This window comes from Lathyrus oleraceus, chromosome 7 (genome assembly GCF_024323335.1).
Source record: "Lathyrus oleraceus cultivar Zhongwan6 chromosome 7, CAAS_Psat_ZW6_1.0, whole genome shotgun sequence".
Classification (NCBI taxonomy): domain Eukaryota; kingdom Viridiplantae; phylum Streptophyta; class Magnoliopsida; order Fabales; family Fabaceae; genus Lathyrus; species Lathyrus oleraceus.
The window spans coordinates 458,926,834-458,941,470 of NC_066585.1; the positions used below are offsets into that span (position 1 = coordinate 458,926,834).

The 14,637-nt window shown below is 35.2% G+C and overlaps 1 protein-coding gene across 1 annotated transcript; it reads left to right on the top strand.

Moving 5' to 3' along the window:
* Positions 1–6,599: 6,599 nt before the first annotated feature.
* On the top strand, positions 6,600–7,208 carry LOC127104535 (small polypeptide DEVIL 13). Its single transcript, XM_051041719.1, has one exon. The coding sequence runs from the start codon at positions 6,741–6,743 to the stop codon at positions 7,053–7,055; it is 315 nt and encodes a 104-aa protein (XP_050897676.1). The 5' UTR covers positions 6,600–6,740; the 3' UTR covers positions 7,056–7,208.
* The last annotated feature ends 7,429 nt before the right edge of the window (positions 7,209–14,637 follow it).

Consider the following 14,637-nt stretch of genomic DNA (forward strand, 5'->3'; position numbering starts at 1 on the left):
TGTTTATTCTAATTAGTAATGGATAATACATGGATGTCTTCCAATCGATTGTCGAGAGAGTACGAGAATGGGGTATCAGAATTCGTTAAGTTTGCCGTTGCGCACGCCGAAGACCCCAGTAGAATGATATGTCCTTGCTTGGGTTATTGTTATGGGAAACGGGTTGACGCAGTTCAGTTGACATCGCATCTAATGAGGCATGGAATTGATCGAAGTTATACATGTTGGAATTTGCATGGTGAGAAAAGTAACGAGAATGTTGAACCGGGGGATAGTACGACCTATGCCTCAAACTATAGTGGCGCATATACATACGATTGTGATCGAGTTGAAGAGATTGCAGAAGCACTTGAAGGAGATCTTAAGGATTGTCCCGAAATGTTTGAGAGGTTGGTAAGTGATGCAGAGAAACCTTTGTATGATGGTTGCACTAAATTCACAAGATTGTCTGCGGTATTAAAGTTGTACAACTTAAAGGCGGGCAATGGATGGTTGGATAAAAGTTTCACAGAGTTATTAGCCCTTTTGAAAGATATGCTTCCTGAGGATAATGTTCTTCCCAATCGAACATATGAGACCAAAAAGATGTTGTTCTCTATTGGCATGAGCTATGATAAGATACATGCATGTCCAAACGATTGCGTTTTGTTTCGAAATGAGTATGCATCGTTAAATGAGTGTCCTAAATGCGGTGTCTCGCGATATAAGAACAAGTTGTCTCCAGCAAAAGTCTTGTGGTATTTTCCTGTTATTCCGAGATTTAGACGCATGTTTCGTAGTGAAACCGATTCAAGACACTTGACCTGGCATGCAGATGAAAGAATTATAGATGGAAAGTATCGACATCCGGCAGATTCACCACAGTGGTTGAAAATTGATAATGATTATCCTGAATTTGGAGAAGAATCAAGAAACCTTCGCTTGGCATTATCTACTGATGGAATGAACCCACACGGTATCCAGAGTATCTCACACAGTACATGGCCTGTGATTATTATGATTTATAACCTACCTCCATGGCTATGTATGAAGCGTAAGTACATGATGTTGTCTATGTTGATTTATGGACCTAAACAACCAGGGAATGACATAGACGTGTACTTGAAGCCCTTAATCGAAGATTTAAAGATTTTGTGGGAGACCGGTGTGGAGGTTTACGATGGATATAGGAAATAAAGTTTCAACTTGAGGGCGATGTTGTTTGGCACAATTAATGATTTTCCAGCATACGGAAATCTATCAGGGTATAGCATAAAAGGTCAATGTGCGTGTCCTATTTGTGAAGATAAAACAGATTGGAAGCGCTTGGAGTTTGGTCAGAAGAATGTCTTTCTCGGTCATCGGAGATTCTTAAATTCAAATCATCACTACCGTGGATGGAGAAAGGCGTTTAATGGAGAGACAGAACAAGGCAGAGCTCCACCTATATTGACGGGTGATCAAATTTTTGAAAAGGTGAAAGATTTGGATACTCAGTTTGGCAAGCCTTTTGCCCAGACACTTGTCAAAAGTGGGTGGAAGAAGAGGTCAGTTTTTTTTGAATTGCCGTATTGGAAGTCCTTGTATGTGAGACATTTTCTTGATGTTATGCATATTGAAAAAAATGTATTTGAAAGTGTTATTGGCACGTTACTCAATATACAAGGAAAGTCTAAGGATGGCCTTAAGGCAAGAAAGGACTTGATAGCGATGGGAATAAGAACTGAATTAGGACCCTTGAAGAAAGGAAAATGAACATATCTACCGCCTGCTGCTTATACTCTATCTAGAAAGGAGAAAAAAACATTGTGTAAGTTTCTAAGTGAAGTTAAAGTTCCAGAAGGGTACTCTTCAGATATTAGAAGACTTGTGTCTATGAAAGACCTCAAGTTAAAGAGTTTAAAGACCCATGATTGCCATGTTATAATGGAACATTTTCTCCCAATAGGTATACGTTCTATTCTTCCAGAAAAAGTAAGAAGCTCTATAACTAAGTTGTGTTCTTTCTTCAAGTCAATTTGCAGTAAGGTGATCAATCCTGTGATCTTACCAATGTTGCAAAAAGAAATCGTTATTACTTTGTGTGAGCTTGAAATGTTTTTTCCTCCATCATTTTTTGACATAATGGTACATCTAGTTGTTCATCTTGTGAAAGAGACAGAATTGTGTGGACCAACTTATATGAGATGGATGTACCCTGTTGAACGTTATATGAAAATATTAAAAGGGTACGTGAAGAACCGAAGTCGACCAGAAGGTTGTATGGTTGAAAGATACATTGTTGAAGAAGCGATTGAGTTTTGTACTGAATATTTGTCTAATGTTCAGTCAATCGGACTCCCCAAGTCTCAGCTTGTCGAAAAGAAAGAAGGAAAAAATCTAATTGGAAATAAAATCGTGGCAGTATCAAGGGTCGAACGGGATCAAGTGCATTTGTATGTTCTGCACAATGAGAATGAGGTTGAGCCGTATGTTGAAATTCACAAGGATGTTCTCCGAGGTTTAAATCCCAATAGAAATGAAAATTGGATAGTACGAGAGCACAATCGATGTTTTATACCTTGGTTTAAGGATCATATTTATTCAAAGTATTATTCAGATCCTGCTTCAATAACAGAAAGGTTGAGATGCTTAGCATATGGTCCAAGTTTCCATGTTTTTTCTTATAGCGCATACGCGATTAATGGATACACATTTTATACCAAAGAACAAGATGATAAAAGTACTATGCAGAATAGTGGTGTCACCGTGGTAGCTGAAGCAATGCACATATCAAGTGTGAAGGACTTAAACCCCATATTTGCAAATCTGTCGTATTTTGGTGTTATCGAGCGCATTTGGGTGTTTGATTATGAGAAGTTTCAGATTCCTATATTTGGTTGCAAGTGGGTTGAAAATAATAATGGCATTCGAATGGATAAGTCAGGATTTTTGCAAGTGGATCTTAATAGGGTGGGATACAAAGATGAGTCTTTTATTCTAGCCTCTCAAGCTAGACAAGTGTTCTATGTCAATGATCCGAAAAGTACGAAATGGTCTATAGTTCTTTTTTCCAACAAAGTAATTGATGAAAACACTGGAGATCAAGGTGATATTGATGTTGAGATTGAATCATTTACCAGAAATGATCAAAATGAGAATATTATATCAAATGATTCATATATTAGAAATGATCATAATGAGGGTATTTGGATCAATCCAACCGTCTGTGTTGTTAAAAGACATGTAGAACATATTCCAACCAAGAAAAGAAAGAGAACTTAGTGAAAAAGGTACAGGTCAAATGATTTTAATTGTTTTCTTTATTACAGGTAAAATGACTTTTATGATTTTAATTGTTTTTACATTTGTCATCTGATTTTAATTGTTTTCTTTATTACAGGTAAAATGGCTATTATGAAGTCAATCATTCGTGCAAGGGGCAAGGGATACTTGAAAGTATCAATTGATATTTGTTTAGATGGAGATGTTCCATTGTCGTCAAGCCTCATTCGCGTAGATGATGATGCTGGATATTTGAAAGTATCCCTCTACGACAATGGAACATGTCCATCTAAACAAATATCAATTCTATCTTCAAAAGATAAGGGACCAAAAATATAAGGGGATTACGCACAGCAAATCGAGTCAGTTGCATAAAAAAAAAGGTATAAACACAATTATATGATATTTATGCATAGAAAATGTTAATTCTTGATCTTATACTTCACCTAACTAATTTTATGATATTTTAGGTTCATGCTATTGATATTGAACAAAAAGAGGTTGTTGCTAAGAAGACTGCTGCTGGCAAAAAAAACATACATCTCAGAGATGCTTTTGCTACTTAGTTTTATTTCTTTTTAAGTTATGAATTGGTTGTATATTTAGAATCTTTAGAAGTTAAACGATTATATATCAGTGGATTGTTGTATATGTATGGATTGTTGTATATAAGGCTTGTTGAATGCAATGTGTGAAAAAGGGCTTCAAATTATACAGTTTTGGGTGTACTGCTTCAATATACAGGTTGTCTAAAATAAATAAAAAAATATAGCGCTTTTAAAAAAAAAATTTTAAATAACCACCCACTTTAGAGGGCGCTTCCCAAAATAAGCGCCCTCTAAACCCTTTAAATTTCAACTTTAGAGGGCGCTTTCCAGTAAAAGCGCCCTCTAAACCCTTAAAAGTTTCCACTTTAGAGGGCGCTTTCCAGTAAAAGCGCCCTCTAAACCCTTAAATGTTTCCACTTTAGAGGGCGCTTTCCAGTAAAAGCGCCCTCTAAACCCTTAAAAGTTTCCACTTTAGAGGGCGCTTTCCAGTAAAAGCGCCCTCTAAACCCTTAAATGTTTCCACTTTAGAGGGCGCTTTCTTTAAAAAGCGCCCTCTAAAGTGGCCCTTAAAGGGCTTAAAGAGCCACTTTAGACAGCGCTTTCACCAGGAAAAAAAGCGCTGTCTTTACCTATGCCAGCACCAGATTAGAGGGCGCTTTAAAGCGCTGTTATAGGCCAAAAAAAGCGCTCTCTTTTCCCTTATTTGGCGTAGTGTTTGAAGCTCATCCACTCTTTCTCCGCAAACTTCAAGAAATCTTTATTATCGAACCAAACATTGTTGGTTCTAAAAGGTTTTGCACCCCAGTCTTCCTTGTTAATCTTCAACCAAATAGGGAAATGATCAAATATGTCCCTCCTACCAACCACTTGACCCACCACTCCCCACCTTTCCAATAGCGATTCAAAAATTAAAAACCTATCAATCCTACTCATCGATTCTCTATTTCCAATTAACCAAGTAAAGGAGTTTCCAATACACGACACATCCACCAAATCGGATTCCTCAACGAAAACCCTAAAACCCCTCATTTCAGACCTTCTGTTAGTCAAGACATTATTCTTCCTTTCACTTGACTTAGAAACATAATTAAAATCACCCCTAACACCCAAGGTCCATGTGCTAGTTTCTTCCTAAGATCCAATAACTCTCCCCACATTCTTCTTTTCGAAGATAAATCACACGTCGAATACACATTGACTATACAATACAAATTGTTCTTCCACCTTATCTTGACTCAAAAAAAAACCTCTCCCTTGAAAGAATATATGGCTTTTATTGAGTTAGAATTCCACATTGTAATAATCCCTCCAGACATACCAATTGCATTACAAGTAAACCACCCAACATCTTGGTTCCTCCACAAACTTCCTACTGTTTTCGAATGACAAACTTCCTACTGTTTTCGAATGAATGAACTTAAATTTTGACTCTCGAATAAAAAATATTTTCACTTTACCTGAAGAGATGATGTTGCTAATCCTCTTCCACTTTGAAATATTACCCCATCCTCTAATATTTCTTTGTAATGTATACAATTACTTCATACTTAAATAAATTAGGAGAGAATATGTTATTGCCATGATCATAAGCTTAATCAAATATACCATACCATCCACTTGACAATTAACTATATCTCCCTTTTTCACAATTAATTAATCTTTTCATAATTAAGAAAATGGTGAAATAGAAATTAATCATTGTTTAAGGAATATATTGTCTTCTTTTGCATCGCATACATTCTTTAATAATAGGAACAAATTTCAAAACCCTTTTCTTCAATGACAATTGACAAACAAGAGTCACATTCATATAATAAGATATGGATCATGAACACATGACTTTCTAATTCAAACACACCTTTTGACTATATCAACCATATTCTTGATTAGTGTCAAATTTGATTCATTCATCCATGTGCTTTCTGATGAATAGTGAACAGCATCTTAATCAAATTTTACATACTCTTTGTGACTTCAATTATACATATTTTGATTCATCACATGAGAACCAGCTAACATAGGTACACACTACAGTGAATTATTTTAATAAGTGATTGCTCATTTTAAAACCATACAACAGCTTTGTCTCCAAAGGGGTTTCATGAATCCTTCCCAAATTAATTCCCATCAAATCAAAACAAGAAATTTTCCACCTTCATATTTCAGAGAAAAAATAATAATAAAGAAGAGTTTAATTGAAATACACTGTAAAATGATTTTACACCGTCAGTTAGTCATAGACGTCGGATATTAAAAGAAATTTGATTTTTATATTAAAAATTTATAAAGTAATATAAACAGATAATGGTGAAGAATAGGCAGTGTAAAACTTTTTACACTAACAGTGTATAGTAATTAATCTCATAAAAGAAATACTAAACAAATTGATAACAACTTATTTTAATTAATTTAGTTAAAAAAAAAATTGAAGATTGATAATTTAACTCTTGGCAAATAATATAAATAAAAGAGAAAAATACGAAGACTCGGATATTTTTTCAAAAATGATATGTATTAAACATAAATAAAATTCGATATTCATTAAATTCGAACTAAATTTTTATCAACTGAATCAATCTATTTTATTGTATCCTAGTATTATATTAAGTATATTTAAGTATCTTTAATTAATTAAATAAGTACATTCATATACAAATTAATAATGATTGAGTATCTATAGATATGCATCAGATTTGTATATTTAATATTAATCATCTTTTTATAATATCAATAATTATGAAGATTTTTTTTATGAAACCACTTTTTATACACCACACTGTCCCACTTCAATCAGTTTATTTTCTTTCTTCTTTCCTATCAACATATTATTGCTCTTTCTCCACTCTCACTCTCACAAACACACTCTCAGACACAAAGTTCCATAGCTAGTTATAGTAATAGTAATAGATATATTTATTATATATTACTTGTCCTTTAATTGTTTTTGTAATGGATGAAAAGTGGAAGCTATCAAAGAAGGAAAAAAGCTCAGCCTCATCAACCAAATCATCAATATTCTCAAGAAGCTGTTCAACAAGAGGCTCTACTTCAAAGTCACCACTACTTTCAAAGAGCTTATCACAAAAGTGCTCTTCTACTTCCAATAACAGCAACAATAATAATCTTCCTAGAAGCTATTCACAGAAGAGTCCATCCATAGGTAAGAAATGTACCAATATAGCAAAAGAACAGAAAGCAAGATTTTACATCATGAGGAGATGTGTAGCTATGTTAGTTTGTTGGCACAAACATGGAGATAAATAGTAGTAGTGATTTTCAAGAACAAGTCTTGTTACTTACTCAGATCCCCTTTTCAGTGAACAATTTTGAAGGAATCTTATTTTGTTTTTATTTGTCTTTTCAAATTGTAATTATGATTTATCTATAAGATTTGCACATTTGCAAATATTATCTTCATTCTAGTTTTAGTATTACTAAATTTTACTGCATATTTGAATTAACAGTTAGTTTAGCATAATCACATTTAGAACTATTATACTAATGATAGATTAATTATTCATATATATATATATATATATATATATATATATATATATATATATATATATATATATATATATATATATATATATATATATATATATATATATATATATATATATATATATATATATATATATATATTTGTGTGTTTAGATAGAAGGAAAGGGTTTATTTTTGGGTGAGAAGAAGAATATTTTGATGAAAATAATAATATAATAATAGTTTATAGTATGATAGTACTAGTTGGATCTACATTGGAAATGCAAGCCACGTTCGTTCTTGGTTTTTCCTATAAAAAGGTGAAAAACGAAAGTAAGAACTGAATATTAGAACTTACTAGGCCTGAGTTTTACTATTACTGCTTAGGAAAACAAGAAGTTAGATCTTCTGCTCACCTGTTCAAATCATGCTATTATGGGTCACTGTGGAGAAAGTGTTATGTTTTTGTTTAACTAAAAGTGTGTACTAGTAAAGTTGTTTATTTAATACGATTATTACGATTATTTTTGTTGAATACTTTTGTATAGTGCACAAGTGATATATGAGTTGTATTATGTACAAGTTTGTTTTTTCTTTTGGATCATAAGTGAGACATGGTGGGACACGTTAATTCAATTGTAGGTAAAAAAATTGCATGGTACAACACTATTTTGTTTGTGTGGCGTAGAATTAGTCAAATTTCGCATTGTAGGTCATGTCCTTTGAGTTAAAAGAATGGATGAGTCATTTATGAGTGATTCGTGTATAAATCTTTGAGAAGCATATTGGAAAAACAAGAGATATGGTGATCAAGATTCAAAGTGTATAGACTCACTTTGAAGATAAAATAAAATATTATTGTCATTAAACTTAATTAAATTTGTATAATTATTTATATATATATATATATATATATATATATATATATATATATATATATATATATATATATATATATATATATATATATATATATATATATATATACTCTTTATTAGATCAATAAAGGACAACATATTACAATCTCTTTTATGATATCAGATCTTCCTTTTCCTCTGACTTTTCCTTTTCCCGGGACTTTTCCTACAGTCACACAATGTCTCCGCCTCCGTCAAGCTTCCCTCGTGCCGTCCACCCAACTCGTTTCTATTTCGGCCATTTCTTTTTCTCTTTCTGTTCCGCCGCTGCAATGCCATCCTTTGATTTTGACTCTTCAACGACTGCAATGTCTTCATCCGCTGCTGCTCCGGCGAAATCATATTTTCACTGACCCTTATCTTCAAGAACATCAAAAATAACATTCCATTTGTGTTAGAGATGGAGAAAGATCGCTACACTATGTGGGCTAAACTATTTGAAATTCATGCTCGTGCCCACAAGGTTCTCGATCACATCATTCCTCAACCCACCAAAGAAAAATCGGCATCCATTAATGCTAATTTTGGAATGTAGACAAATATTGATTCTACATTTATTCAATGGATTTAGTTAGTCCACCATCTTCTTTGATCTACTTACCACCATTTTGGAAAAAAGGATCCATTGTTATGGTTTCTTGGAACCGTTTGGTTGACATCTTCGAAGACAATCAAAACTCATGTGATGTTGCCCTCGAACATGATTTCTCAAACAACTCTCTGATCAATTGAAGAACGTTGGAGCACCAGTCAGTAGTCACTGCTTGGTCCTTCAACAAGTGTTCGGACTATCTCAGCCATACCGTGGGGTTGTCACCTTGATTCCACTATGCCAAATAAGGGAAAAGAGGGCGCTTATTTTGGCCTATAACAGCGCTTTTAAGCGCCCTCTAAAGTGGCGCTGGCATAGGTAAAGACAGCGCTTTGTTTTCCTGGAGAAAGCGCTGTCTAAAGTGGCCCTTTAAGGGCCACATTATAGTGCGCTTTCAGAAAAAAGCGCCCTCTGAAGTGGCCCATAAAGGGACACCTTAGAGGGCGCTTTCAGGAAAAAGCGCCCTCTAAAGTTGTCAATGTAAAGTGTTTAGAGGGCGCTTTCAGGAAAAAGCGCCCTCTAAAGTTGTCAATGTAAAGTGTTTAGAGGGCGCTTTCAGGAAAAAGCGCCCTCTAAAGTTGTCAATGTAAAGTGTTTAGAGGGCGCTTTCTGGACAAAGCGCCCTCTAAAGTTGTCAATGTAAAGTGTTTAGAGGGCGCTTCCTACAAAAAGCGCCCTCTAAAGTGTTAGTTATTTTAAAAAAAATTGTTTGAAAAACAGTGGATATTTAATTGGTAACCTGTTCGCATGCTGCAAAAGTGTAAAATTCATATTGATTTCATCCTTTAATCCAATGTTATACACCATTAATCCATTGATATATACAACATGAATCCATTTATATACAACATTAATCCTCCATATATACAACATTAATATATGATTCTTTGATCAACAATATACAACAACATATTCATGATTTAGTAAAAGTACAACAACAATATACAACATATATACAACAACAGCATACAACAACAACATTCCATACATATATGTACAACAATATACAACCTAGCTATATGATTCTTTGATCAACAATGAATTGACACAATTCATCCTTCATTTCATCCAAATTTGCTCTTGAGTAAGATTTGTATTCCTCAAAGTACTACAATTAAGAGAATAAAACATATTCATGATTTAGTAACAAATTAGATGAAATATCCGATAATATTAAAATAAACCCTAAGATCTTATTCCATACCATTTTTGGGATGTCTATACGATTCAACGCAATGATGTCTCTCATAAATCTCAATACAAAAAATCTGCAATCGACCGAATTATTTTGCTGAGGACACTACACAGAAAAACAAACAATATATATATAGTTAATTTCTTACAAACACTATTATAAGCAAAAAAACAAACACTATTATAAGCAAAAATAAGATACTTAATATATACCTGAACTCTGATCCAGGTAATGCCCTTCCTATTGCGGTAATTCTTTTTCGTTCTAAATTTTATTATTGCCCTAACAAAATAAAAACGTATATTGAGATCAATCTGACAGACATAATTAAATATACAAATACACACGAATATTTAGGGGAATTTCACTTACGCGTCAACCGTCTTCTTCATATTCGGATATTTACTCCAATCACCCGATAAAGAATCGAGATAATACACTATTAGTCTCGAAAGATCCATAGCAACCAACACCCAGTGACCACTGTAAAATAAAACAAAAATTTAGATGAATGAAAATTTTCTACGTAAAAGATATACATAGATTAGAATGAAATTATTAGAAAGAAAATCTAACCCTTTGCCAGAATTAAACGGTAAAAAATACAAACTGGGTGTAGTATTATCGCCGGCCGCCATGAATCTATCGACTAGATCATTCTTTACGGATGTTGGATTTTTCGTTATTAACGTTGCGTTGATACGGGAAGCAGCAATAAAATTGAAACGGTTACACAATTCATTTTCCCGCATCAATGTTACATACATATACCTTAAATAGAAACATAATAAACATTAGACTACTCATTGAAATGTGTAAATAAATTGTTCAACTAAGTAAATTATAGATTGATCGGAGTACCATATGTATGTATGAATGACAGCGATGCCCAATTCGGTGTGTTCAAAAAGTTGTTGGAAGTCCTCCTTTCCAATTATTTCGAAATGAGCAGCTCCGAAAACACCTTCATCAAAATCTATAGTACGAATGGCCCCGTGCATAATATCGAACTCATCCACCACTTTCTCAAGACGCATCATAATTTGAGATTTTGTCCCGGACGTCGTTGGAATATCCTTAGCAGCGCTTTTCAACTTTCGACCGGGAACCTAAAAATTCATATAAAATAAATCATGACTTTTTGTGATGCAACAGAATCGTTGCGTATATAATTCAATGAGTATATATATTTGTACCTCTTTTTGAGATGCAACCGACTCGATGCGTCTTGAAATCCCTTTACCAACTTTATGTGTGGGTCTTGTAGGAGTCTAACATTACCATGTAATAAGGATTGATTAAATATCACAATTGTAGCTGAATTGAAATGTGAATACTAAATATTCATAATCATTTAGAACATATATACCTCGGCATCAGGGAAAATTAGATCTGATGGCCAACCAACAAAGGATCCGACTGCATCTCGCATCAACGTTGTCTCTGAAACAACGTCAGGTAATGGTAGAACGGCGTCCGTATCTAATACAAGGTCAACCGAAACTTTCATAAATCCCACCGGGAGGGGATTATGGTGAAGTAATTCACCCGAAGTATTGTGCACTTTTCCCTTGCCAACCATGCGATAAGTTGGTGACGATAGATACAGCTGACAAGGTGAAATGCCCTAAACCAATAATAAATGTTATTGTTAACGTGTATATGTGTCAAGTAAAAAAGTGCTATTTTAATTTCATAATAACATATATAATTACCTCGGGAAATTTCGGTTGATAATTGATACTAGCTCGGTCACTAGTATCTTTTGCCTCGGAGGCGCACCTTTCCTCTCTATACCTTGCATTCTCGATTTGCAGTTGGAGTACTTGTGCCCTTAACTCCGCCAAGGTCTCCATCACCTCTTTGTTGGTAGGATTTTTTGTTTTTGGTTTTTTATAAAATGACGACGGAGTCACACCGAAACCCTTACCCCTCACACGACCGGAATACTCAGGAACATTTAGTACTCGACTAAGTACGCTCCTATAATCCTGGACCTCGGTTGAAGGTACGGTTTGGGATAAAGTCTCCTGAAATATTATTAGAGGAGATTAAAAATGAATTATATGTCTAACAAAATTTTCGATATAATTAAAGAAATAATGTTACATATACTTACACATTCGTCATAAACATTTTGGACCGCTTCAACGACAGCCCCATCCTTCCCAACCCGAGCAGCCTTCCATAATACGTGCTCCGGAAGAGATGTTGCGTCACTTTTCTCCTCGGCTAGCTACACATTGAATTAGATTATAAGATCATCAAGTATAACATATTGTGACAATGTATAAGCTCATAGCATTTGAATATACTCACAATTCTTTGTTGTAACCGTGCATAACCCGTACGCCCTTTTTTGTACGGAGACGCGGGTTTTGATGCCCTTTTCCTATTTTTGTCGCTTACTTCCTGGATAAAAAAGTTTAAGGCATATTAGAACCAAGTAACTTAACAATTGTATAATACCATAATTAATAGACATTACATGGAATTTTTCGTTTCTTCGTTTGGCGACAAAGTTATCCCATTCATCGGCTGAAATAATCTCGGCATACTTCATTGGCCGTTCTCCTTCAACAAATTTTCCTTCCTCATCCTTGAGAAATTTGTTGCAAAAAAAGGATCGAAATCCTCGGAGTCTTTTTCCGGCCAATTGAATACAATATTTTTGCCGGCTTTCATCGATGTGAAAGGATCTCTAAAAAACATACACATGGAGTGTGTTATTATAAAGTAATATTATAACAATATATGGTCAACAAATAGTCAACAAAAAAAACATATAACAATATATGGTAAGTACCTGTATCTCTGACCATATTTTTTCTTTGCCAACCTTCAAGTCCGGACTTCTCTAATTATCACATGTAATCGGAATATGTTGTCGAACAAGGAAACCAATGTAACTTGCCAACATTGAACCGTTAGGCTCAATTAGTTGGTCTTCAGCACTCCAATGCACTTCAAATTTTACACCCTTGTCTCTTGCACGAATGATTGACTTCATAACAGTCAATCCTCGTTTGATTTCTTTTTCAACATTGTTACGTGATCCATTCTTGTCATGGGTATCGTCTTGGTTAGCCATTTTATCTGTAATATAGAAATGATTCAATAAGACCCAAGTAAGACAATGATTCAATACGTGAACACATTCATATACCTTCCATTTCTCATGCAAAAGACCTACTGCATGCAAAAGACCAATGCAAACTCACACACACCTACTGCATGCAAAAGACCAATGCAAACTTATGGTGTTTGGAACATGAACAAACTTGCATCCATAATCATCAAACTTCCAAGCACAAGCTCAAACACACTTCAAATGATATCAGTTTCCAATCAGAAATAAAAAACTCAGTTTGCCCTAAACAACATTAATCAACATAATGCACAAAATGTAAAACTAAGTTTAGAAAATGCCCTAATCAAACACATGAAGAAAGTGAACGGTAAAGATGGAGAAGAGAAATACCTTCAAGGTGACGGTAACGATGGAGAAGAAAGTGAACAGTGACGGTGGACGTGAACGTGAAGGCAGCAGCAGAAAAAGGCGACGGCGACGACGACGGTGAGGGAGGGAGAACGAACGGAGAACGAGAGTAATCGCAGTAGACGGTGGACGCAGTAGAGAGAAAACCCAGTTACGTAAACGAAATAGCTTGTAGAAAGGGAAAATAAAGAGACATGCAGTATATGTTATAATTTTAATGTTTACTAAAGGGGACCTTAGAGGGCGCTTTTGTAAAAAAAGCGCCCTCTAAAGGGGGCCTAAGAGGGCGCTTCTGAAAGCGCTCTCTAAGGCTTTCCAAAAGCGCCTTCTAAACTGGAAATGTACATGGACTTAGAGAGCGCTTTTTTGAAAGCGCCCTCTAAGGGTAACCTTAGAGGGCGCTTTCACTAAAGCGCCCTCTATTGTTGTCCCTCCATTTCCTCATTATTTTTTTTTGACTTCACTTTAGAGGGCGCTTTTTTACAAAAGCGCCCTCTAAAGGGGGCCTAAGAGGGCGCTTCTAAAAGCGCTCTCTAAGGCTTTCCAAAAGCGCCTTATAAACTGGAAATGTACATGGACATAGAGAGCGCTTTTTCAAAAGCGCCCTCTAAGGTTACCCTTAGAGGGCGCTTTCAATAAAGCGTCCTCTATTGGTGTCCCTCCATTTCCTCATTATTTTTTCGCTTCACTTTAGAGTGCGCTTTGTTACAAAAGCGCCCTCTAAAGTGCGCTGTCTATTCCAATAGTATGCTCCTTATTTTTTCTCTTCAATTTAGAGTGCGCTTTTGTAATAAAGCGCCCTCTAAGGGGCGCTGTCTATTCCAGTTTTTGGCGTAGTGTTCGCTAGAGAAACCCAATGCCTTCATTTTTTCAGGCTCTCTCCATGCTCACCTTGGAGGAATCCGGAAAAAATGCACAACACGAACTCTCCCACGACATTTCACACTCCCGTTCCACGGGACTCAGATGACTCCTCGTAGTAGTGCTTCAACCGTCGTTAGAGAAACCACTCGGGTTTTGTCCGTAACTGCAATTATCAAAGTCGTACTAGAGGGCGTAAATAGTGTGATGGTTCCCGATCTAATAGTCCCTCTTGGACCTTTAGCCATGGCAAAAACCCGAATATCCATCCTGGTCTCCTTGGGGTTGAACCCCACCTC